The 27,705-nt window shown below is 37.1% G+C and overlaps 1 protein-coding gene across 1 annotated transcript; it reads left to right on the forward strand.

Annotated features, from left to right (window-relative positions):
* Positions 1-469: 469 nt before the first annotated feature.
* On the forward strand, positions 470-27,705 carry GTF2B (general transcription factor IIB). The gene is made up of 7 exons (NM_001309309.1): positions 470-552; positions 4,359-4,465; positions 19,943-20,076; positions 22,443-22,589; positions 22,721-22,850; positions 24,040-24,321; positions 27,292-27,705. Exons 1-7 carry the CDS (start codon positions 536-538, stop codon positions 27,423-27,425), a joined length of 951 nt encoding a protein of 316 aa, NP_001296238.1. The 5' UTR covers positions 470-535; the 3' UTR covers positions 27,426-27,705.

Genomic DNA, 27,705 nt, shown 5'->3' on the forward strand with positions numbered 1-27,705 from the left:
GCTTGCTAGCTGATGACAGAGGCTGAATTGATACCAGTTCTAGCTGACCTAAGTGAATTTCTCTTTTTAGCCCAAAATTCCTTAGGAGAATCACTCCTCTGGGCAAGTAAGAACTGCCTCAAACTGGAGGCACTGACTCCCGGAGGAGGGGGTAGTTAGCCCTTGCGGATGTGGGCTTTGCTCCTACCACGAAGCTCGGGTTGTTTTTATGTTTTAATTCAGTCAAGTGGGTGGTATCTCTGGTGTGGCCCGTTTTCAAGGCTCCCTTGAAAGGTTTCCTGGGTAGTTTTGTTGATTCTCCCAGCAACAGAACAAATTACAGACACGGAATACAAAAATAAGGAAACGCAAAGCACGTGGCATACAGGATCTCATCTTTCTTGGCCTTTCTCCCGACCCGTAGCCCCGCCCTATTACGGCTACGTGCCCGGTTCGCCTATAAAAGCCCAGCTCGGCGCGTTTTGTCGCCACAAGCTCTTCCTGTTTGCGGCAGCGTTCGTTGCTGCTTTTTGCTGGGACCGCAGTGGCCGTGAAGATGGCGTCTACCAGCCGGTTAGTACGGCCGGCCGAGCCCGGCGAGCTGGGGGCGGGCGGGAGTGCCCGGGCTCGCTCGGCGGCCGCCGGGGCTGCTGCGTCGGGCAGGGCGCCCCGGAGGTGCGCGGAGAGGCGGCAGGGCTCGCTGGCCGGCGCGGACAAAGGCCCTCCCAGATTGCCGGGTTGTCAGGGCTGTCGCAGGGGCTACCGTGCCTTCGGCGTCCCCGCCCCGGCGTCCTAGGGCGTCTTATGCAGGCAGCATCCTGTGGGTCTCTGTGTCCCCAGCCCCGGCCTCGCGTCTTTTGAAGATGTTTCAACTGTCTTTTTTTCTTGTTACTTCTTTCTGCGCTTGTTTTTCCATCTACGGCTCAGTCATCTTGAGGGTCTGTGAGTCCAAAGAGCAGGAGAGGGTTAGTTCCAGGCCCCTGTCAATCTGACAGGGAGTTAGGGACGGCAGCATTGTTGAGCCTGATGGAAACTGGTATCCCAGAGGCCCTCTGAAGGTGGAAGCGGGGCATTTCCGAACAGCTGATCAGTTCCTTTCTAATAGAGTTCTTTACAAATGTTGTCTTCTGCGTACTCCTAAAGGAAGTCTTGCTGGCAGAAAATTACTTACATGTGCTGGGAAGTCACTCTTTAATATCTTCTTAAAATGTGATGTATACATACCTACAGGAAGTGCATGCAGAATGTCCTTAGAGACAACCTTTAATCCTGTGACCTGAAAAATGCTTGCAGAGCCTAATTATCTGTCTCGTTACCACTATGAGGTAGATGTTAGTATTTTTGCATAAGTGTGAACTGAGTCACGCCAGTGTTGACTTTTCCAAAGTTGGTGTTAGAGTGTAGAGTCTCAGATATGTATTTCCTGTTATCATACAATTGGCCTGTAGTTAACTCATAATGTATTAAAAGTATCAAGTTCTATAGCTCCTGGAAGGCAAGTCTGGGATAATTTTTCTCAACTTGTTATCCTCTGTGGATTTGAGTTCCCACAGAAAGCCATTATCACAAAATAGCTAGAGAAGTCCGGGCCCTTTCTGGTTACTGCCAAGACTTACTGCTTATGTTAACTGTAGTTTTTTAAAAGGTCGGGGTAGGGAGAGAGGCAGCTTTAGCTAATGGACTGTTTGAAAATAACTCTCAAAGCCGGTGACACTCTTGTTTACTGATTCTAATTCCATGATTGACTGCTCAATCATTCTATCTGGGTGTGGCTCTGTCAAGTAAGGCTTCCTTGTAGGTAAATGGAAAATGTCACCTTCCCAAAGACACATAAATATGACATATTCTCTCACGACCCTAGATCTGAAAGGTAAATGTGGTCATATTTGGGCACAGCTTTTGCATGTAATAGAATAGGAAATTGTGTTTGTAGGAAATGTTGCAGTAGTAAAATACAGTAAATTGACTTTATAGATTCTTTACCCGAAAAGTACTTTGCTTTGTATGCCTTTATTTTCCTCATTTGTTAAAAAAAATGTTTGAAATAAATTTTTTCTAAACATATCCAGCTCTTAAATATATGTTGTCCATCTCGAGTTTTTCTACCAGTGAGAACAAATGTAAATGTTAGTATGTCTACCTTTAGCAATTTTTTCCCTGAGGAAGGTGTACAATTACTAGACTATGAAAATGTCTGATGTTTTTACAGAGAAGAGCACAGATGTCCTGAGTGCATACCTAAGCTCCATCTCTTAGTAGTTCTGTGACCTCAGACAAATCATTCTCTGAGTATAATCTTTAAGATAGGGAGAATGCCTCTGTTGCAGGGTGGCTGTGAAGGTTAGTAATATATGTATGGCTCTACACACGTAGTAGGCACCCGAATACGTGATAGCTCTAAAATGAGGTCGGGAATAGCTGGCTCCTTAAGTAGTCTAAGTTGTATTGTCCGTGGTGGTTGTTTACTCCGTTCCTTCCTGATGGTTTCTCTCCCCTATTTCCCTCACCACCCACTCTTGTGATGCCTCTTTAATATTACTCTTGTGGGTAATTTGATTAAAAATTGACTACTTTAGCATGACTTCATTTTATTTTGGATAGGTACACATCCAAATAGTAGAAAAACAAGAAAAATACAAAGCATTCTCCCTCCTTCCCTAGCTCCCAACCATCTGATTCTCCCCCGAAACAGACATTGTAACCAGATTCTCCGTGTTTTCCTAGTGATTCTGTGCTTGAACAAGAAAAGTAGTCTAATGTAAACACTGTTGGCTACCTTGCTTTTTACCTTTCTTATGAAGTGAACACATCCGTTTTAAGTGCACAGCTCAATTACACAGTGAGCACGTACACAGAACACCCACCCAGGTCAAGGAATCAAATACTGCTGGCACCCTGAAGCCTGCTTTGTGCGCTCAATCATTACCCCTTCTCAAAGATAACCACATCGTGGCTCTGGCACCGTAGATTTGTCTGCCTGCTTTAAAGTTTCTGTAAATGGCATGTATATTCCTCTGTGTCTTTTGATCAGCATTTGAGATTCATCCATGTTATTGCATATAACTGTAGTTCATACTTTTTCCAGTTTTGTATAAAATCCCTACCTTATTCTTTTCACCTAGCGTATCTTTGAGATGTTTCCGTATCGTTTGTGTATATACACACGCACTCTACAAGATACTTTATCTACTTTTTTAAGAGTGCAAAATATATCAGTCCTTTTCTTTGTATGCTGTGTGCCACGTGGCTGCCCAATAGGAATTTATGGAATAAGCATGAGTATAAAGTAGGCCCCAGCCCCCATTTTTCCAATGAAAAGATCGAAGACATGTTCTGGTTAACTTGAATATATAAATTTGGGGAATATGGATTATTTTATCCGTTTTTTGGTGGGAATCACCTTTTATGTTGAGTTAATATTCTGAATCATATTTGCTATCGTGAGAAACTTTATCCAAAACCACAAATACCTATTTACATGCTATAAGAATGGTTGGTGAAGTCTTTTAGATGTATATTTGAGATGGCCATAAAATAACCTTTTACTGTGTTACCTCAAGTGAACTTTTAAAGAGGGCTTATTTTCAATGATACCAAACATTTGTGATTTTGAAGTCATACTCCCAGAAATAATTACTCAATCTCTGTTAAATATCTTTGTTGCTTTTAAAAACTGATTCTATCAAGTCATTTAATGCTAACATGTCTTCCCCACACTGCTTTATTTTCAAAATAAAATAATTGAGCAAATTATTAATATCACAAGTAGAGTAAAAAGTAGCTTTTGAAGCTGTTTCTTGAATGCTAACAAGCTCAATTGTGGAGCAAATGAAATTGTCACATCTTAGGTTCAGCAGAGCCACATCTGCAGCCCTCATTTACATACCTGTTCCTTTCAGTGTACTACTCTAAATCTGTTACTAAGGTAACTGGCAAGTAGAAAGACACAGGCTTGAAATTTATTCTCTGACCAGAGAAATAAGTGGCAAGGTGCACAAGCCAGATGGTTATATATAAATGTCACAGGTTATTATGGTAGCTAGTCATTTCTATGCTAATGAAAATTTTTAAAAATCTTAGTAGCTTGTATGTTAAGAGAGAAAAGTTGTTTTCCATTTGAGTTTTTAAAGCCTTCCATGTCTGCACACCAGTAAGTATTCTTATAAAAAACAATTCCAATAGAGTATACCTGTTAATTACTAGCTAGAATTTTAAAGTAACCTAATTGGGATGTTTACTTTGAAAATTTAGCTTAAATGTGTTATAAACTTATAGTATTGGAAAAGTGTTCAAATATTTCTTTTTTCTCCATAAAGTCTACTTGGTTACATGTTGGTTGGGCGGATATAAGAATACATATGTATTTTTTTTTCATTTAGTTTGGATGCTCTTCCAAGAGTCACATGTCCAAACCATCCAGATGCGATTTTAGTGGAGGACTACAGAGCTGGTGATATGATCTGTCCTGAGTGTGGCCTGGTTGTAGGTGAGCACTTATTATGATTTTAACTGAAATCACTATTTGGGATACTTTGCTTTTGTTTATTTTCCAAACTGTCTTTTAGTGAATACATTTTGAATTTTTTCCTTACAGGTAATTTACATTTGTTGTAAAACAAAAAAAAAAATAATTAAAAAGAAACAAGTAAAAGTAATATCATCCAGAGAAACTATATTTTATTATCTATCCAAATGTGTATATTTCATAGTGTGGGGTAGGAGGGAGCATTAAATGAGACAGCTCATCCAAGAGAAAAGGCCCTCGGTCCTTAATCTCTTGAGTCCTTAGTCTTAAATATTTGATGGGGCATTGGGACAAGGGGATGACGTTTATGCGTGTGGAATAATTAATAAATGTAATCCAACTTTTGTGGCTTTCATATATTTAAACATGATTTATTTCAGAGTATATAAAGCTAGGCAGACATGATTTATTTCAGAGTAGTAAAGATGTATTTGTACTGAGTCTCAACTGAGTCCTTTTAGTCAGCAAAAAGATTTATTGTAATTTGCATTTGCTCATGTAGAATGATTTATTTATTAATTTCTCATATAAAATTGTTATTGCCAAAAATACTGCTACTTAAAATTTCACTTTTATTCCTACTTGCTCGCTAATCTAGATATGCAGCAGAACTTTAGAGATGGTCTGTTCAAGACTTATTCATATGGTGAGGTTGCAGCCAGTATCTGAGAAAAGGAGTAATGCTTAGCAGTTTGAAATACTTAGGAATGAAAATGCTAGTGGGGTTGTGGGAAGTATAACAAACATTGGTGGTGGTGTACTGTGGGAGTATCTTACTTGGAGGACATCTGTAATATTCCTCCAAGTAGGATGTTTGCCTCAGACCTCCACTGGGAGTTTTAAATCATACAGAGTTGCTAATAGGAATAGAAATCCATTTGCAACTGTATTCTACTCGTAAAAATATTAACAGCTAGTACACTTATTGTATGCTAGAGATTGTTCTAAATGATTTACATATTCGTGCAGTTTATCCTCAGAGAAACCTATGAGGTGAGTACTAGCATATCATTTTAGAGATGAGAAAACTGAAGTTTAGGAAGTCTAGCAGTCCAGCTCCAGGGTCTGCATGGGAGCCAAATTTCTATCCTACCTTTCATAATAAAATGAGTTCAGTCTGAGATTGGGAAATTACTAACACCACCTATTTTTATATGGCTTGAATGCTGAAAATGGCTTTTACATTTTTAAATGGCTGAAAAAAAAGAATATTTTGAGATGCGAAAATAGTATCAAATTCAGATTTCCATGTCCATAAATAAAGTTTTATTGGAACACAACCACAGTCATTTATTTACATGTTGCCTGTGGTTGCTTTCACATTGCAACAGCAGAATTTAGTAGCCGCAACAGAAACCATATGTGGTGCTCTCATTGCTTTGTACTGCTGCTCAGTGCACTAGGAGTCCCAGTGATGCAGTTATAACCCCACACAGCATTTGGAGTGCCCAGCATATCTCCACAGTGTAACATTTTATTTATTTTGTTACCATTGCGTACCCATCATGTCAAAAACACGAAAAAATGTGAATTTTGAATGTCATGCTTAAAAGGCACAGCAGAGTGTGGGTTATTTTGTTATTGAATTAGATGGCAAAGCGTTGTGTTTATTATGCAATGATACTATAGCTATGCTAAAAGAATACCGTAAACATTGACATAACCAGACTAGGCACTCATCACAGTACTCCCAACTCAGGAAAACAATGGTCAGAACATTTGGAAAATGTGAAGTGGAGTATCTCATCACAGCAGAATTTCTTCGCAAATGTAAAAGAATGGAAATAAGGCTGCAGCTAAAGTAAGTTTCTGAGTGGCTCATTTTTGGTAGGCCAAGCAAGGAAAGCCATTTAGCATGATGAGTTAATTAATTCGTGTTTGATTATAGCAGCTAAAGAAATGTGTTCAGAGAAAATACACTTATTTAAGACTGTTAGCGTCTCAGCAAGAAGAGTTGCTTGAAGAGTGGAGGACATTGGGAGCAACAGCAATAGTCAATTAACAATCAAGGCAAATTATTTCAAGTATTTTTCCTGGACTCTTGATGACTAGGCAAATGTTACTGATACTGCTGAGCTGTTTATTCAAGAAGTCAGTGCAGTGTGCAGTTGGAAGTGACTGAATCATCTGCATGGAACAACTACAGGAGAAAATATTTTCAAAGAGGTGCAAAATTACTGATTCAGTACGACCTGAAGTGGAATCAGCTAAGATGTTTTGTAACTGATGGTGGTAAAAATATGTGTGGAGTGGAAGACTTAGTGAGACAAATTTACAAAGATTGTGAAAAATTTTAAGATTTTTAAAGCCTATAGTTATTCGTCGTGTTATTTACCAGTAGATACGTTGTGGAAAAAGTTTGAATCTGTCATTTGTTATTGATTCAGTAGTGTCAATAGTGAATTTCACTCACTCTCCTGGACTTAACTGTCATCAGTCAGTTCTATGAATCAGTGCCGCTTTCACCCACTGTTGCTGCACTTGGAATAGCTTTAGAAATTAGCTTTTGCTGCAGACTTGCTAATATGTCTTAATTGAATTCAACCTAGAATCTCAAGGCAAAGCAGTGCCTGTGTTTAACTTAGTTAAACGGTAGTAAAGTCAATTTGACAACTAACCTTATTTGAATCACAAGTAATATCAAATTGCTTTATATATTTTATGTACTTTCATTGCTGTCAGAATTAAAACAAAAACTAAGATCTTCATCCCCGCACAGATCTGCAGCAGGTATATTTTTCTAAACCCAAACTGTGTTTTCCAGATCAGGATGCAAATGCAAATGAAATTTTCATATTTCAAGATTTGCTTAACTGTAGTTAAGGAGCTTCCACCTAACCTTCAATTGGAAATGATTAATCTACAATGTAATGACATGTTAAAAGGCAAATATCAGGAGAATGTAATAAAATTCCATAAATGCTTTCCAAGCAGTGAATATGCTCAATTAAATCATAGGCTTGCAGATTAATATCACTATTTGGCAGTACTTACTTATGTGAAAAAGACATTTTAAAAAATGAAATGCATGAAGTCTTGTTAACACGGCATTGACAGATGAACATTTGTAATTGATTTTGATGATAAGGAACACTAACTTTGAATTTCAATTAAGTGAAGTTTTTCCCCCAAAAATAGAATATCATTCTTCTCAGTAGTAGATATGTATTACAAAAAATTATACTTAATTATTGTTATATTTTTCATTCCATCAATAAAAATTATTCGTTGATTTTTTTTCTTTTGGTGTAAATACCTATGTAATATCATCAGTTTGACCTCTTGACTCACAAAACCTAAAATGTTTACTGTATGGCCCTTTACGGAAAATGTTTGCTGGCCCCTCAGTTAAATGAGAGCATTCTAATTCTTCCATAGTATTAAGATCAAACCAATAATGTGTAACAGTGAGACAGAGATGGAATATTGAAGGTAATTCGTCTTCTTGGAGGTCCTAACCTCTGTAGGCATTTAAAAAGAAGGAGTGCAAAAATGTTGCCTTATACTTCCAGCCTTTCCATCAGCTTCACTTCCACTTTGACCAGCAAGACAGATAGGTAAGATTAACCAACTGGAGGAGGAGGATAGAATTCACAGGCCTTATATGCTTTTTGGTGTTTGGAATCCCTAATTTTTACTTGCATTTTTCTGCTGTATCAAACCAAAGAAAGTATATTTTCTTTTAGTTTTCCTTTAGTTAATTACTAGTCTTGAACACCAGCATCAGAAGTATATTTTATTCTAACTAAAGCTACTAGGCTGAATTTTAAGGCCTGGAAATTTGAAAATATAATCTGATTAAACTTCCTTTCTATATATAGAAATAGCTCTTTGTGATACTGGTTTTCCTGAGAAAAATATAACAAATACTTGTCTTATAATATACAGTAGCCTCATTCACAGATATTTGTGGTTAAATGTGTTATATGATGTCTTGCAAACGAAGAATTATTCCATGACCAAACAAGTGCAGGCAGGTAAGACTCTGCTGACAGACTTCTGTTTTGCTGAAGATATCATCAATCAAATGTTGAAAATAGCTTAATTAAGCATGACACTCCATGAGTCTAAATTTTAAAAATACATATACATATGTACATATATACACAAACATATATCACTGTCATCTATCAATAATAAATTTAGATTGTATTATATATTTTATTGGGTTTGCATCATCTTGCTGGTTTAAAGGCATGTGCTCTTTGTTGCCAGCTTAATTTAGCTTTTATCTCTTATGCTGTGGAGAGAGGAAGAACTTAAACTGGTCAAATATTCTGCAATCCACTAAGGGCATACAATTCGTCCCTTTTCTCGTATTCGAGATATTGCTGTTCATAAAGATTTAAATCTGGACATCATCATCATGTGTTTCCCAGTAATCTTGGTATATGTGGTTTGATTGTGCTTGCCATAAAATTTCACATTCTCTGAAACTTTTTAGATTATACCATATTTATTGAATAAGCATTTTTGAATAACCTTTGGTTTAATCACCAGACAACTTAAAAACAAACTCTGCTAGAATTATTTTTGGACAACTCTGTACTTAATTAACGTTTAATTTGTGCTTGAAACTTAGGGCGGCCTCTTGTCACTAACTCCCCTTAATCTCAAACTTAAAACTAGATACCACTCAATTGTCATCTTCAGAGCCATGTGCTACCCCCTCAACTGAGTCGGCACTAAGAGAGTCCATTATTATCACCTTTTTTAATGAAATAATTCATAATACAAAAAATATATTTATCTTATATAAACTGTCTTTTCTTTAGTCTCTAGTAACACTTTTCTCACTGTCCTTTAAACCTTCATTCATAGGCCCCTTGAGGCCCACCAGTCAGTCTCAAAACCAGTGCCACGTGTTTTAGGATTTTCTTAAAGCAACATTATACCTTCAGGAACCAATTTTTGTTTCAATTACGTGACAAACTCCCTCAAAACTTAGTCGCTTATAGCAGCCATTTTATTTTGCTCTTGATTTTATGGGTCAGTAATTTGGGAAGGACTCATCTGGGGTATTGTTTCTTTCCACATGGTACTGGCAGGTCCTGGAGGATCCACTGCTGTGATGGCTTCGTCACCTGCATTTCTGGTGCCTCTATGCTCCTTGGCCTCCCTACATGGGTCTGTCATCCTCTAGGTCTTCTCCATAGTTGTTTCAGAGTAATCCTATTTCATACATAGTGGTTGATTTCCAGGAGAAACCTCTCAAGAGCAAGTGTTTTGAGAGAGAGTAGAAGCTGGATTTGGGTCGTGAAAGGCTATGCCTGGAACAGGATTGCTTCTGTATTCTATTAGCAGTCATGAGACCTGCCTAGTTTGGAGGAGTTGGAGAAATAGGCTTCACCTGATGTGAGTGATAGGGTCATGTTGCAGAAGAACATGTGGATGGGAGATATTGCAGCCATCTTTGGAAAAGACAATTTGTCACATGTTTAACGTCTAATTTTTTTCCCAGTATCCACATGGTTGTGTAGTATTTAGTCTCTCTTGTAACTCAGGTTGTTTCCAATTTTTTTGTGCTATTTTTTAATACTGTTTAACATGTAATAGTTATCTAATTGACTTTCCTCTTTGAATTACAGGATTTGTGTTTTAAACATATGAAATGTTATGATTTGTGGTTGGCTGTCTCATCAGTGATCCTTAAGATATTGGTAGTGATCTCTAAAATAGAGCCAATTTTTAAAGCAAAGCTTTGTCATTTCCACCATGAAACTATTGGCTCTAATAGCTTGTTTTGTGGGGTTTTTCCCCCAAATCCTGTGTGATTGTGTGTCACTTTAAAGGGTGAGCACTAGGTGGCAGTATAATCATATTTAGATTGTCAATTTGTTCATAAATTTGACTTTGTTCATTGTTTATACAGTGACTTATAGTCAGCAGAGTGTTAGGTTAGTAAGCTGCTGTAATAGCTGTTAAAACATGAAATTGGTTATCAAGACTTCTATAAATTAGGATTTTCATAATGAGGTGTTGGTTAGAAGTAGTGGTATCATTTCTAGTTAAAGCCACTTTTCGTGTACCATTTAAAACTGAATTCTTTCATTGTTCTTTAAAGCAATATAAGGAAAATACCAGAAGATAGTTTAGGTGGATTTGAAAGGGAAAAATGAGTCAATTTGACCTCTTCCTCTTAAACTCATTCTGGATATTATTTATTGGTATCTGATATTTGAACATGAATGGAATCTGGTATTAAATCTGACACATGAGTGTATGAATGTGCATTAAGAATCAGCTGGGAAATATGTTTAAAAAGATTCCAGGCCTCACGTCCAGAAATTCTAGCTCAGGTCATACGTTGATAATACATTAAGAAACATATCTGTACTGTTATCTTTATAATTTACCACATTCTTTAAGATCTTCTCTACTTGTAGAGTTTTCATACTTTCTCTGTCTCCAGACCTAGACTGCAAATTCCTATAGGGTACATATCCTATGTGTCTCCGTAGCTCCTAGTATAATTAGGAGTCAGTGGCCCTAGTTATACTTGGCTTGGCTACTAGTAATAGGCTATGTAACTATAGTAAAGTTACGTAATTTCTTCATGTGTAAAATAAGTCTTCCTCCCCCACCCCACAAAAAAAAGGGCAGATACCATACATCTCAGAATTGTTAGGAATTGTTAAGAAGTAAATGAGATAATGTATATAGTATGGCTTTAGTATGACATTTTAGTGTTAATATATTTTGGGGATACAAGTTACTCCTTTTTCCTTAACCTTGTCGTAAAAGAGGATGATTCTAAGTATGAGACGCCATTCTTCATAGCAAGTCAATTGCAAAATGTTTAAATGGGTCTGGCATATTTAATGCTCCAGTTGTAGTATTTTAAAGATTCCTGTGCTACCATCTTTAAATTTACGTTAGCAATATTTCCTAAAGGAAAAAAATTCAGGTTTAGTTTAATGTGCCCATCTATATATTTAAATTAAGGACTATTTGTATTCCCTTTCACGTTCTTGCTTTGGCGTCTCTTGTAAGCCCTCAGAGACAGCCTTCTTGCCTAATGTAGAATTTTTAATTTAGATGCTACTTTCTCTTAAGCATCGGAAAATTACTAATTTTACTCATTTAACACAACCACTGTTTGCAGTAGTTTTTTCCATTTTACTGAAAGGGAAACTGAGGCTTGGAGTGCTCAGGTAATTAGCTCAAGATTCCACATCTAGTAAGTGACAGAGCCACTTAAATCCAGATCTATACGAGTTAAAAGCCTTTGGTCTTTCTACTACATGTTTCTTTTAAGACTGTGCTGGTCAGGGAGAGTGATAGAAAGATGAAACCCTATAAGCAAGCTCTGGAGCACCTCTGGCTAGTGTGTGGAAGGGATGAGGGTAAATTAATACAGCATAACATGGTAAAAGCTCTATTACAGTTCTTTCAAGTTTGGGGAGAACACAAAGGTAGGAAGTGGTGACTTCCTGGGGAAATTACTGTTGAATTTACATTGAAACGTGGTCATTAAGAATGAGTCAGGGTTTATGGAGGGAAAGTCATTCCAAGTAGAGGGAAAAGAAACATATACCATAGGATAGAGGCCTGAAAGTATTAGTTCCTGAATGACTAAGTTTACTGTGACCAAGGTTAGGATCATCTTCCCTCAGAGCTGAAGCTCATTGGCTTAGATTCTGCTGCTGCAGACTTGCCTGTTTTTGAGGAAAAACAAGATGTATTCAGGTATTCAGGGATGGAACTTACAATGCATTTTCCTTTACAAACTATTTTCCAAATGGTAATTACACTGTCAACTTGTACATTTTTGAGGGGGTGGGGAGTCTAAGCATCCTGGGTAAAGTAGGCTTTTATGGGCTGGTCTTGGAAATTAATCATGATGTGGTTTGTTTCTAGGGGATAATTCGTTTTGAGTTTGTACCCAGTTTACGTTTTGGGAACATAAACTGTGATTTAGAGACAGGCTATATTATTAATAGTATATCTTCATAAAGTATCTCTTGATCAAAGTTCTCTTCAAAATTGTCTTTAACACATATTTCTAAGAATCTATAGTAACCGTAGGCTAAAAATCAGGATTCTTTGAAATATCATGAGAAGGAATGGGGGAAAGGGTTAAATGACTGAGGAAGTTGTGGAAGCTAATGATGCATTTCATCTCGAGCAGTAGCTTTTATGAATCTAATGTGTTGGCTTAAACATTTTTCAAAGCACCTTAAGTTTTCTTTAATTACAAAAATTTGATGCTTGGGGTTTGTCCATCTTGAGTAGTAATACATTCGGATTATTGAACTTTTATTAGACTTAGCCCATTTTGAAAAATTTTGTAGTTTTAAACTAAATGGTGTTAGACAAATCTAGCCTGAGAAAAACAAGTAATTTGGGCAATATTTTTCTAAGACCCCCTGCTTCTGAATTCTCTACTGCAGGTTGTATGCCAGAATGCTTAAATAAGATCATTTTTCGGTAAGATGCCATAAAGAATTGAAATATGGGGCAATTCCTGCTCATATACCCTTTTTAAAGTTCCTTTCTTAATTTACAGTAAGAGAGAGAAAACAAAAACATTGTAAGTCTAGGTCAGGCTAGAAAGTCACACTCTCCAGTATTGGCTTCCTGGTGCTTTTGGTATGTTGCAGTGTTTCCCTGCACTGTTAGGATTGCTACCTTAAGCCATTCTGGTTTTAATAATGTACCATGAAATACCTTTGGTTGAATTTACAGTTTATAGTTTGCATGATAAGGTTTAATGTGTGTTTAATTTGTCTTTGTGTACTATTTCCTTTAGACTATAAGGCACAGTACCTTGATTCTGCTGGATGTTCTTTCTCATCTCCTCTCTCCCTGCCCCATTATTCCTGTGGCAGAGGCTGCTGCTTTTTTCCCCAATGTCTATTCCCCCTTTCTTCACTAATAGAATCCCTGTTTGTTTTTGTTTTTTAAAGATTGGCACCTGAGCCAACATCTGTCGCCAATCTTCTTTTTTTTCCTTCACTCCCCAAAGCCCACCAGTACATAGTTGTATATTCTAGTTGTAGGTCCTTCTACTTGTGGCAAGGGGGATGCCACCTCAGTGTGGCTTGATCAGCAGTGCCATCTCCGCACCCAGGATACAAACCAGCAAAACCCTGGGCTGCCCAAGTGGAGCACTCAAACGTAACCACTCAGCCATGGGGCCAGCCCCATAGAATCCCCAAGTTGGAACTGGGCATGTGGCTGCCCTAGTAACTGTATTACCCAGCTTCCCTTGTAGCTTGGTATGGCTGTGTGATTAAGTTCTAACTGGTAGGTTGTCAGTAGAAGAGATGTTGGCAACTCTAGATCCTGCCCTAAGGGATGTGCCCTCCCTTTTTCTCCTTCCACTGGTTAGAATGCAGACATGATGGAGGGACCTACCAACAGCCATCTTATGCTGCGAAATGCAAGCCATGATAAAGATGGCTTATCACAAAGATAGGAGGAGTCTGGGTCACACTAGACCAGAACTATTAACTGTGGACTGTTAACATGAGAAAGTTGTGTCTTGTTTAAATCACTATAATTTTTGCTTTGATTACAAACCTACCTGTTTCCTTCCTGATACATTTCTGGAATCGTATGGGGAGTTTATTTTGTTTGGGTCATCTATTATCTGCCAGGGACTGTGAGTATCTGGAGAGACTGAGAGCACTGGTGGTGGTGAGTTGGAAGGTTTTCCAGCGTCACTGCCATCACTGGACTTGCATTGACAATTCTGTATTACAGGATGAATAAGCATAAAAATCACCATGGGGCTTATGAATATAAACTACAAGGAAGAGGAATAGTGATCCTGATTAAGTCTATGGACTTAACAGAAAATTCTACCCCTGACATAGTTTGCTAGTAGAAAGTTATAGAAAATAACTAATATTTGTGATTTCCTCAGTTTGTCATGTGGCATAAAAAGGAAGCCATAGAACAGTCTTTTTTTAATGAACTTATACATAAATCCCCAAAACTATGGTACTGAAATCTGTTTGCTAATTGTCTTGTGGAACCACTTCACTGGTATTTCTGGTTCTTCTTTGGGCTACATGGTACAGTTGTACTTCCCCACCCCTTTTGAAGTTAAGCATTACCCTTGGCTGGCTTTGGCCAGTGGGAGGTGAGTGGAAATGTTACTGTTAGAAACCATTAAGTCAGTGCATAATTCACCACATTCCCTTTTCCCTAGCATGGTGACTGGCATGTGTCAAGTGGTAGGAATTCCATCATCTTGAATAAGGACTGCATAAAAGCCATCTTGTCTCTTTTTAGAGTATGAATAAGAAAGTATAGTATGAATAAGAAAGAAATCTTTGTTTTAAGACACTGAACTTTTGAAATTATTCATTACCCCAGAATAACTTAATTTATCCTAACACAAAGGTACTAGAAGAAGAATAAGCCACAGACGACTCTGGTTAGCTTTCATAATGTAAGAAGACGGTGTGTAAGAAACACTATGGTCTGCTAAGATGATAATTAACTCAACACTTGTTTCTAATATAAGATACTCTGAATTAGAGTAGAATTATGTTTTAAGACTATTTCAGTTCACCTGTTACTTTTATGAAATAATGTTGAAATATTAGAGACATTTCTGTTTTAAATGGAAGGCATTGTTTTGAAAGTTCTGACGAGTGCTTTAGGTATAAAATAGAAATGGGAGTTAAGCATTGGAAAGGGAACAAGTTCTGCCACTGATGGGATTCTATATCTACAATATTCAGATCAAATTTTAAAAATTAATAGTCTATTAAAAGTGGCTGAATATAAGCATGTAAAATATTACAGCAATTACTAGTTAGAAAATGAGATTTTTAACAGAAAAAAATTAGGTCTAGTCTTTAATGTGAAATACATATAATCTGAAAGAAGACCTTGAGAAAGAGTATATTCCTTGTCCAAGAAGATTGATGAAAGTTGTTCTCTCGTTCCCAAAATAATGTATAGGTTTGACGCAGTTTAATTCAAAATCAGTGGTATTTTGGTGGGAGTGAATTCTAATTTTTAATTGATTGCAGTATAATTGCATGCAGTAAAATGCACAGATCCCAGATGGTGCAGTTTGAATCTTGACGTTGTATATACTGGTGTAACCAGCACACTGACCAAGAAGGTTAGGCCGTTTGCTTCACCTCAGAAGTCCCCTTGTGTCTGTTTCTAGTCAGTCATCTCTGCCCTCCACCTCCACCCAACAGCAACCACTGTACTGATTTCTGTTCTCATAGATTATTTTGCCTGTTTTTGAACTTCCTATAAATAGAATCATATAGTATGTTCTTTTTTGTGACTGAGCTTTTTTGACTCAAAATAGTGCTTTTGAAATGCATTTATGTTACTGCATGTATCAGTAGTTTATTTGCTGAGGGATATTCCATTGTGTACATTTTCCTGTTGCTAGACATTTGGGTTGTTTCTAGTTTTTAGCTGATATGCATAATGCTGCTATAAACATTCTTGTATGAGACTTTTGTAGGTAAATACTTGAGTGGAATTGCCAAATCATAGGTGCCAAAGTAGTGGAACCATTTTAAACTGGTGTAAATGATTTTGGCTGTTCTCAATTTTTTCCTGAAAAATAAAGAGATGAAGCTCATTCTCTTTAGAATATGGTTAAATGTCTTAGTTAACATTCTTTAGATACCACTCACATGGATTGAGAACTGTACATGTGTGTAATATGTGAATATACATATGTACTGAGTATGTTTACTTTTGGGTGAGGAACTTGATCAGAGTGTTAGAGAGCATACTCTATAGGTAGATGGAGGAGTAGGGCTATGATGTATATTACAGTAGTGCTACTATTTTGGTTTTATAAATATTCATATATAGACTTTGTGTCTGGTGTTAATTTTAGACAAATCAGTGTGTGGTTAAGAAAGAAACTAGTAAAAGTTGGCATGTTTCTCTGTTTCTAGAACATTAAAGGATACGTGAAGTGGTGTGTGCTGCGCTCATTGGCAGGCTTCTTCCTTGTCAGAGGTTGGTTATACCGAAACATGGCTGCCTGTGCTCTTAACCCCTAAAAGGATTCTGTATTGCAGTTTCCTTCCAGAGCAACTTTGAAAATGCTGCCTCGTTTAGGTTTTCTTCGAATGAAAATCCTTTATGTATTCTGACTTTCTTCCTGAATGGTCCACCCTATTTCTTGTTACTCATGCCCTTAATCTGATGGTCTAGTTATAGTTTCATGATGTGCTATTTGAGTTATTTTGGAAATTTTATTTATTATGAATGCTGTGTTTTGAGCAGTAAAATATGAAAAGAGGAATGGCTTTTAGCACAAACCACAGATTATTGAATGAGTCATGTAGATCACTCCCACGTATGTGGAAAAATTACCTCACTACCCAATTTGGGGTTTTCTATTTATACTATCCTAGGCCAGCTTCGTTTTGTTTTGTTTTGTTTTTCCCCATAATGCATCTTGTTTTTTTTGAGGCAGTACAAAGCAAGCAGTAAAAGAAACTCATGGTAAGTTACTTTGAGGCCAAAAGGAAAATGCTATGAAGTGAAGCATCTTGGCTAACTAGTACTTTATCTTTAGATTACTAATAGGTATATTCTACCTACCTGCCTTTTCATTTGCAGTGTCCTCTTAATACATTCATGGTGTTAATTAAAATATTACAAGTTAATCATGACATTTGACATTTTTTGTGAACTTAGAATTTAGCAAATAACTCCAAATTTGAAGGCTACAGTGGTTTTTTGTTATGTGTGTGTTTATTTCACTGACTAGGAAAGTTAGATTCCCTTTTCTCCCTTTGAAAACATAAGTGTTTGGAGACATCGTGGTATCACTTTAATTGGTGGATATTATTAAAGGGGCTAAACTTTGTCTAAAAATCTTGTTTTGGTGTTTATGATACAAATTTAGTGTCAGTTTGTCATGGAACAGGCACGATATGATCTAATTTTAATTTTAGGAAAAAATGCATGTATACACATGAATGAAAACAGCAGAATATATACCAAAGTATTTACTGTCTGTGGCTGTCTCTGGGTGTTGGAAATACAAGTAATTTTGTTTTGCTCATATATCTATTTTTTTTGTAAACAAGTATTATTCTTTTATGAAAAGGAAGAAAAATCGTCTCTATATAGTGGTCTCTTTGAGATGGGTCTTATTTAGTGTTGTAGTAAGGCTTCAGTGCACAATTACAGATTTAATGTTACTTTCAGGTAAGTTTTTAAAATCTTAATTTATGTAATTAGAATTGCTTCCCAAGTTTAGTGATGTTAGTTAGGAGGAGGAAGCAGAGAAATCCATGACAGTCCCATCCGTTTCACGTTCTTTTTCTCCTTATTTTGGGCCACCTGCTCAATCTCTCATCTACTGAGGTTGCCTTACATATCTGACCTCTCTGATTTTCCTTCCTTGGCCCTTCTCGTGGCACACAGGTGTGGCCAGTAGGGGCCCTACCTCTCCTCTCAGTTCTCTTGTGACATGATAGTCCAGTGAAATCTGTTTATTCCCAAGTGATTCGAGTGTTTGGAGAAAAATGAATTTTTCCAAAATCATCAGGAATGAATCATCCCGTTGTGCATTTACCTGCTTTCTTAAATATAACGCTAAGATTAGATTATGATCACTATACGCTAGTGTTTATGAGCATTTTAATTAATGTACTAGATATAAAACAGTTTAGAAGATTTAACATAGTCTACATGGAGTGCCTTCCTTCTGTTGTCTCCCTGCCTCCTTTGCTGTCTTTTACTGATCAGTTACCTGCAGCAGACTGATACTTTTAAAGTCTAATATGGAGATTTATGTTTTACAGCTGGTGCCTCTCCTTATTCCCCCCACCAAAAGGGGGGAAATGTCAGAATATCTGTCATCTTATTTTTATTTTCATAGCAATAAATAGCTAATACTCAGCACTCACTTTTTAAGCAGTTTATGTGTGCTGTATCTGTTAGCTTATTTAATTTTTACAGTCTTTAAAATATGAAGTTATTGGGGAAATTTAAAGCTGAGGAAGTGAAGGCACAGAAATGAGGTACATTGTCCAAGGCTGAGTGGCAAATGGCCGACTCCACAGTCTTGACCATTATATTAATTGATTTGTCAGTACCAGAACTTGTAATTGCTGAGGTAAGTGATTTCTGCCATTCCTTTCTCCTTTCTGTTGGTTGTGTATAGGTAGAGATGAAAACAGTCTGGTTCTTGCTTTCAATTTTAGCACATTTTGGTGGAAAGCTCATGTTTTACAAATACAGTATAGAACAGGCTGGAATCCAGTGCGCATTTCAGTTCTAGCTGTGTGATCTTAGGCAAATGAATCTTATTGCTAAAGTGGCAGTAAAAGTGGTACCTACCTTTATAAGGCTGTGATAATTGAGAGAGAACATTTACAAAGGGCGCAGTGACGAACACATGCAAGTGCTCAGTGTTAACTCTTGGCTCCTGTGGAGATATGACTGGCCATTGAGCGTTCCCCCAAAGCAGCAGTCAGCCAGGTCTGTTCCTCTCTGGTTTCTTGGCATATTTAGCCACTGCTTCGTAACCTAAATGGAAAAGTTTCCTACCTGGCTTTCTTCTCACTGATTCTAGGCTTAGTTTATTCTATATAAATTATTTGGCCAAAAATATTTTTTCATCAAACAGTAAAACATAAACTTAGACTTAGTTGTTTGTAAAGCATTTCCCTTGAAAACTTGGTAATTTTTTTATATTACACTATGTGCATTAATACCATTGTGAACCGTGTTTTCTGTTTTTTTCCATGCCTGTTGCACATTTTGTGCAAATCCTGGTTATGAATCATTATATTACTTTATCGTTGCATCACATGTGAATAGCTTTATTGTGCTATTTGTCTTTATTTTGACTAATTGTTTTTTCTTCCAAGAGTTAGACTGTGACTAATCATAGCATAAGGTATAAAGAGGGTTATTATTGGACTGGCACAGTAGTTAAAGGAACGCTTTAGGACAAATCTGAGATGTGATCCTTTTTTTTTAATGGGAAGATTTTTAAGTGACATCTTGAAAGATGGTACTAGAATGAGCAAAACCATACAAAATGCTGGAAAAATTTCCAGACTTCCATATAACAGAAAATAAGTCTGTAGTTCAAATCCCACTGCTGGGATTAGCCAATTGGTTAACCTTTGATAATTCACTGTCTCTCTCTTTTTTTTTTAACTTGTAACATTATATACATTTTGGGTGTACATCATTATATTTTGATTTCTGTGTAGATTACATCATGTTCACCACTGAAGGACTAATTACAGTCCATCCCCACATGCATGTGCCTGATCATCCCTTTGTCCTCCTCCCTCCCTGCTTCCCCTCTGGTAACCACCAGTCCAATCTCTGTGAGACATGATGCTTAAGCTGGAGCCTAGATGTCCATGTTGAGATTTCCTGGGAATGAAAGGGCTGAGTTGAGCATTAGACAGTGTTAAGTAAATCCTATCTTGACAAGGCAATTTAGATTTGTGCTTATATCCTTAGGTGACCGGGTTATTGATGTGGGATCTGAATGGAGAACCTTCAGCAATGATAAAGCAACAAAAGATCCGTCTCGAGTTGGAGATTCTCAGAATCCTCTTCTGAGTGATGGAGATTTGTCTACCATGATTGGCAAGGTAATGAATCCATTCTGCAGGAAATACCAAGTGCAGACTGACCAAAGACCTGGGAGTTTGGGATTTTGGGAAGAGTATCAGTCACTGTCCTGGTGAGGAGTCTTGACCTGAGAATAAGATTTGCCAGTAATAGAATTGTGAATGATGGTTGCCTTAGGCATTTCTTCCATCTTAAAGGGGAGACCAACATATCGAAATTACCGAGCCTTTGTATCTCAGGCCCTTGTTTTCAAGAAGCACATTTTGCACAAAAATTAAGTTGGGTATAAATGGTCTTTATGAGTTTATATTGATATGTTCCTTGAATATTGGGAATGTCTTGTCTTTTCCCTCCATACCACCTAAGATAAATTGGGCTCAGTATAGCCTATTTTCTAATATCAGTGAATTTATGACTTATCTAAGCTTCACATTCCTCATCAGTAAAGTGAGATTAATAGTACTTCATAGAGATATTGAGAGTTACATGGGAATGTGTGTCAAGTATTTATCACACAACATGTAATGTGTTGTATATATTCAGTAAATGGTAGCTACTGCTATTGTGTACGGCAGTACCATCATCTTCTGGGCAGCCTGGCTCTGTTTTGCTGTTATCTGAATTGGCAGTAGTAGTGGCAGTATTCCAAAGGACTAATCAAGGAAGTGGATGCTATTTTAGGACGTAATCTATACTACTGCATAGTCTCTTTTTAAGAAAGTATCATTAAAAAACAGGTCATTACTTATTTTTTCATGCTCTATAAATTACATATCAAATTTGAAAAACGTGTAGGCTAAGTTAAAAAGTTTACAGTATTCAGAAATATCTTTAAGTAGGTGATTTCCGTGTTCACTTTAGCCTTCCAAGCTGGAAAAAAGGTATACTTAAGGACGTTTTTAAATGTAAGATTGCAACTAATTGACACTGCAACCTTTTTTTAATGTTTAATTTTTTTCAATAGGAAATACTTGACTCAAAACCAAAAATGTAAAAAGAACACAGTAACTCTTCCTCACTCTTGACCCCCAAACTCTCAGTTCCCACTGCAACCCCCTTTCCCTGTCAAAAACAGGTAACCGTTCTTATTAGTTTCTCCTGTGTCCTTTGAAAGTTTATGCCTATATGGCAAAAAAGAATTTTTTTAGGATACTACGTTTATTATATAGTAAATTTCTGTATGTTTTTGGGAATATTTCTGGACTTTGTTTTCTTTCTCTCTCCCGGCTTAATCAGATGCCATACCACACTGTTTCAATAGCCTGTAGGCAGCATCAGTCCTCCTTCGTGGCTCCTCTTTTTCAGCGTTTTCTTCACTGGTCTTTTCCATTTTAGGGTTAGGATTGCTTGGATTAGTTAAAAAAACAAATACCAGAAAAACTTTGTTACTGTTTTTTTCACTGAGATTTTGGTTAGATTTACTTGCAAATTGAGTTAGGGAAGATCGGCTTCTTCATGATAGAACTTCCTGTCCAAAAACCTAGCGTGCCTTTCCTTCTCCTTAGGTCGTACGTGTCCTTCAAGGGATGTTTTAAAGTTTTCTTCACGAGGGTCTTGCATGTTTCTTAAGTTGATTCCTAGATATTTTATTTTTTTCAATGTATTGTAATTGGAGTGTTTTCTTTCATTGTCTAACTGGTTGATGATACGCATGAAAGCTATTAATTTGTCAGTTTTGACCTTGCCACTCTAATCAGTTCTCTTTCTATAGCAGTTTTGCAGTGATTTTCATGAGTAGTCTAGGTATACAAAGATATTATCTACAAAGAGTTTATCACTTCCTTCCCAAATTTGTACTTCTAATTTTTCTCTTGCCTAATTTTAATATCCTTATACTAAAATAATAGAATTATGTCATGTAGTTATAACTGCATTATATTGGCTAGTTTTTCTAGTACTGTGTTACAAGGGGTAGTGGTAGGAGGCGCCTTCATCTTCTGGCTTCAGTGGAGAAATGTGGCGCTGCTCACGCTCCTTTAATCACTGTGCTGGCTTTGGGCTTGGGAGAGCGATTTCCTGATATGAAGTCCCCATTTGTAGTGCTTTAAGAGTTTTTATCAAAAACTGGATTGTGAGTTTTGTTTACTTGTCTTTTTTAGTGAGTTTGGAGATGATCAGTTGATTTTTCTCCTTAGGTCTATTAATATGATAGTTTATATTATTGGATTCTCTAATAGTAGATATTCTTACATGTAAAGCATGTGATAGAAAAACCTGTTTAAAACCATCTTAACCTGGTACTTTTTCTATTGAGGAATAGGGAAGATGCACAGGGTAGGTTTCTTGAGCACATGGAGTCAGATCATATAAGGTATATTTTCTTAGAAATTGTTTATTCAGGCTTCCAAAATTTTTTTGCACAAAATTATAAAACTTTGTTTTGTAGGGCACAGGAGCTGCAAGTTTTGATGAATTTGGCAATTCTAAGTACCAAAATCGGAGAACAATGAGTAGTTCTGATCGGGCAATGATGAATGCATTCAAGGAGATTACTACCATGGCAGACAGAATCAACCTCCCTCGAAATATAGTTGTAAGTTCTTGTCTTCTCCTTTAAGCCATTCTGGCTTTGACTTAGCATAATTTAATGAAGACATGAAATTTTGATATTGCAACTAATTAAATGGCCTAGAGTTTATTAAACTTAGTTTCTCTGCTTTGAAGGATCGAACGAATAATTTATTCAAGCAAGTGTATGAGCAGAAGAGCCTGAAGGGAAGAGCTAATGATGCCATAGCTTCCGCTTGTCTCTATATTGCCTGTAGACAAGAAGGGGTTCCTAGGACGTTTAAAGGTAAGTTTTTAGTTGCATAGGTAAAAACATTATCTGTGTCACCTTAAAGTCACAGACCAAAGTCAAGCAGCTTTGACACTAAGCAGCTCAGTTGTGTCTTTGTGGTTACATTCATTTTCAAATGCCTACTTATTTTTGTTCCTTTTGATCATTCTGTGATCTTGTTGGCCATGTTCTTTTCAGGCTGTTTTCCCATGTAAAGTCATTTTAGTTCATGTAAGCCCTGTGTTCTTTGCTAGTAAGATCTTTTCACTGACTGTATTTTGTGGGCTTTGAGTTTGAGGCCTGGCACCATAAGCCAGAGCAGGCCTTTGTAGTAAGTCTGTACACTTGATGCACAGAAAAGTTTCTGCTCCCAGCACAGGTCTCTGTAAGTGAGGGAGTCAAGCTTTAGAAAGCATCAGTGACGTTTTTTCTTTTGAGTTACATGGGTTGCACTTTCATACTCAAGTTGGAGGATTTGAGAGGATTACTGTTTTTCATCCAGTTGGCAGTTTACCCAAGAACCCATGACCATCTTATTCACGCCACGTTGCTGTGACACTCACACTGACTTTCACTGCCAAAGTGCATTTTAGCTTACCCTCCATTCATCCATGAATATTTATTTTTTTAAGTTTTCTTAATGTCAAAGGGAAGAGGAAGTGGCTTTCATCATCATTTTTGGTATTACAACTAAAATTAAGGATTTTGTTACATTTATTCTGAAAGTGTTTGGTAGTTGAATTTTTAGAAGAACAGAGTCAACGATTGGGTCCTGTTTGCTGTAGCCGTAACTGCAGGGATTGCGTGTACACGTGACAGGCTGCAGCTTGAGGAGTGTTCTTTAGCTTGAGTATTTCTTCCATCTCCTTGATATGCTCATTACAGCAGATTAATATATAAATATCAGAGTTTCTGATTAGTTGAAGAAACTTACTTGCATGAGTTGAAACTTCAGAGAAGTTAAAATTTTGAAATATTGGGACCATAGTTAACTTGTTTATCAAACTTTAAAGAAATTTTTAAAAAAATTTATGTTAACTGAGAAATTTTAAATTAGCTCTATCATAAATATCACTGAGAGAATTAGAGATTTCATCTGTAAGGCCTGATGGAATTTTTTGCAATTAGAATCAGAAGTGATAGATTTTAAAATGAACTATATGGCTTATGTGGATTTATTCATTTTAATTTTTTTTTCTTTTAGAAATATGTGCTGTATCACGAATTTCTAAGAAAGAAATTGGTCGATGTTTTAAACTTATTTTGAAAGCTTTAGAAACCAGTGTGGATTTGATTACAACTGGGGACTTCATGTCCAGGTTTTGTTCCAACCTTTGTCTTCCTAAACAAGTGCAGATGGCAGCTACACATATAGCCCGTAAAGCTGTGGAATTGGACTTGGTTCCTGGAAGGAGCCCAATATCTGTGGCGGCAGCAGCCATTTACATGGCCTCACAGGCATCAGCTGAGAAGAGGACCCAAAAAGGTAGGAATCTTCCTCAGGCAGAGTGGTGATGAGATTGTGAAGGCTGGAGCATGTGACTAGTTCCATTCTAAGTAGAAAACAGGTTAATATCCAGAACTCATGTAAGAGGTATTTCCTTCGCATCCGAACAAGAAAATCCAGTGTTTTGCTTTTAAGTGGCTCAGAAATAAAAATAGAGGCATAATCCTGTGTACAGACTTTTTTCCATTTGAATTATTTCACTTTGTACATTTTTCATTTTTAGAAGTTGTTTTTATTTTTTCCCTTAAATGTTCCTGGTTATTTTGAATAGTCCTTTTCTTCTCAAAACTTACCTTTTAAAACTTGAGGGGGCTGTGCTTGCCTTCTCAGCTCCTGACCTGGTACCCTGTAGATAGGCACACTGTACATAGACGTTGACCCTCAAGCTTTAACATGCTGAGAAGCTGTTCTCTTTGTTCTTTTGTACAGAGTCACAGTTTCTTAATGAAAATACTGACATAAGTAGTTTGACCATCTAAAGCCATTTTTTAATTTAGTGTTGTAGGGGAACTTTGAAACAGAAGTATTAAGTGAATTTCTTTATAAGCATGTATTCATTAATTCTGTGATCCTCAAAATGATTTATAAAGAAAAAGCAGTCAATTCTAAATTTAAAAGTGAGGTAGTGAAATTACTTGCTGCAATAACTTTGTGATACCCTATTCATATGTAGAAGAAAGACTACAAAAAAGAAGCCACCCGTTAGTTATTTAAATGTGCCGTTATCTATTCACTTTGGCCTCCGTTCATATTTTTTAAGGAAATTTTGAGTCTTCCGGTGCAGTTGAGAAGTTGCAGCTTAGGCATGTCATCCTTACCTTCATTCCTAGTTGTAAAGTTTTTCAGCAACACAGAAATGTTTCTCTTGGCGCTTCCCGCAGCTTGTGTTTTACGTGAAGAGTTTTCTTGAAATTTTAAGGCCTTTCTCTTCCCTCCCCAGCAGGCAGTTGACCTTCACGTAGTTGACGTTCATCAGTATCTGTCTAGAATAGTCTAGAATAGTGTAATGCAATATGAGATAAGAAAATGTAAAATGAGCGAATTCCACACTGGTGGCAGGCATCCACACCGAAAATCCATGAAACCTCACCGATTTGAACTGACTGTGAAAAGGTGGTAAAATGAGTTTGTGCTAAAGGGTGTGTTTTAAAGTCCATTTTGGTTAAGTATTTATAACTAACCAAATTATTAAGTGGTAATCCTGTGGGACTTTTATTTTTTTGTGTGGAAGATTAACCCTGAGCTAACTACTGCCAGTCCTCCTCTTTTTGCTGAGGAAGACTGGCCCTGAGGTAACATCCATGCCCATCTTCCTCTCCTTTGTATGTGGGATGCCTACCACAGCATGCCTTTTGCCAAGTGGTGCCATGTCCGCGCACAGGATCTGAACCAGCAAACACAGGGCTGCCAAGAAGCGGAATGTGTGAACTTAACCACCGCTGCACCACCAGGCCGGCCCCTTTGGGACTTCTTTTAATTGAAAAAAGGAAAAAAGTGACAGTGACTTTGAAGGATAAAAGTGGATCCTAGGATTTTATAATAGTCTGTAGAAATACTCATATGAACTCAATATATATGCTCAAGTATGTGTTTGTAAGTGAAAAACATCTATATTATGCTATAATGTACAGCTGTTTGATCTCAGATGTATTAAGTAGAAAAAAGAGGTTGTAGAACAATATTTATAGTATCATCCCATTTTGGTTTTACCATCTTAACAAAAGAAACTTTTAGTGGAAGTTAGCTAGGGGAGATGTTGCAGGGGAACTTTTAAATAGAGAACTAATAAAGTGAACTTCTTTACAAGAATGTATTCATGGATAAAGAAGATTTACTGTGAAGAAAAAGAAGTCAGTTCTAAGTATGATGACCAGTACAGTCATGTGCTGCATAATGACATTTTGGTCAACAGTGGACTGTGCATATGTGATGGTGGTCCCATAAGATCCGTGCCTCATAGCCTAGCTATGTCATAAGCCATACCATCTAGGTTTGTGTAAGTACTGCAGGGGAGGAAGAAATTTTCTTCTACCTTTCTAGGTTCTTCTGGCCAGTCTAAGAATTAAATTGACGTGGCACATTAACAGGAGAAAACAAAAGTTTAATAACACATGGGAGAAACCCAGGAAAACTGAGTAACTCACCCAAATGGCTAAAACCCTCACCTTAAATACCATTCTCAGCTAAAGACAAAAGACCTTGAGGGTGGGGAGAGTCAGGGACTTCAAAGGGAAGGCAGGCAATTCACAGGTAGGTGAAAACGAGCAAATGTTTGGAAAACAAGTGTTTGGCCACACAGAAACAGAAGAACACAGAGGGAAGCCCAACAAACTGGCCTTTCTAGGTTCCTCCCTGTCTGCCACCTAGGCCATGTTATGCTAAGGTGACAGCTCACTTCCTGAGACAGTCCTTTTTTAATCTGAATTCTTTTAGGCAGTTAAGGGGGAAGTAACAAGAAAAACTTTGAGTCTTGTTTCTTAAAAATATTCAGCCTAAAATAATCCTCATGTTAAGGAGACACATTTTGGGGTGGCAAATTTTGTTCCCCTTCAGTACACTCTGATGTTCACACAACAACAAAATCACCTAATGATGCTTTTCTCAGAATGTATCCCTGTTGTTAAGCGACACATGACTGTCTAATAGTCATCACTCTTAGTGCTCTGCCCTGAGCACTGTTCAGATGTTTTACGGATAGTGAACCTTTTAATACTAATATGGCAGCCCTTTGAGGTATTAAGTACTATTGCCCTTATTCTTGTTGTTACTAACTTTAGCCCTGCTTTCTACTTTTTTGTGTATATTTCCATTATCAGTTTTTAAAAATCAGTGTTTTTGTTTTTTTCACTTTTGCATTTTTATACTACCATATCTCGCAAGTTGGAATGCAGGTAATAGAAGGGAGGTAGGATGGAAGTTATACTTATTATTTTGATTTTTGTCTTTTAGAAATTGGAGATATTGCTGGTGTTGCTGATGTTACAATCAGACAGTCCTACAGACTGATCTATCCTCGAGCCCCAGATCTGTTTCCCACAGACTTCAAATTTGACACTCCTGTGGACAAACTACCACAGCTATAAATCGAGGCAGCTAATGCCAGACTCTCGCACACTGAACTTGGCCTGTTGTCCACAGCCTTTCCGAAGTGCTGGAGGGAGCCTTTAACAAGGGAACGAAGACGTGGTACGCATTCCAGGGCTAAATGTTAATGGCTTGGCATTCTGTATGTATATACTAGCAAAACCTATTTAATGATTTAAATTTCTTATTGAATTTGCTTTCTTTTGTAGCAATCTAGGAAACTGTATTTTGGAAGATATTTGAAATTATGTAATTCTTGAATAAAACATTTTTTAAAAC

This window comes from Equus caballus, chromosome 5 (assembly GCF_041296265.1).
Source record: "Equus caballus isolate H_3958 breed thoroughbred chromosome 5, TB-T2T, whole genome shotgun sequence".
In the NCBI taxonomy this organism is placed as follows: domain Eukaryota; kingdom Metazoa; phylum Chordata; class Mammalia; order Perissodactyla; family Equidae; genus Equus; species Equus caballus.

What these genes read in the sequence shown, in the direction of transcription:
- GTF2B (NM_001309309.1), top strand. An exon ending in TGAGTGTGGCCTGGTTGTAG is followed by an intron (nt 4,466 to 19,942) that starts GTGAGCACTTAT and finishes TTATATCCTTAG; the next exon opens with GTGACCGGGTTATTGATGTG. An exon ending in TGTCTACCATGATTGGCAAG is followed by an intron (nt 20,077 to 22,442) that starts GTAATGAATCCA and finishes TTTGTTTTGTAG; the next exon opens with GGCACAGGAGCTGCAAGTTT.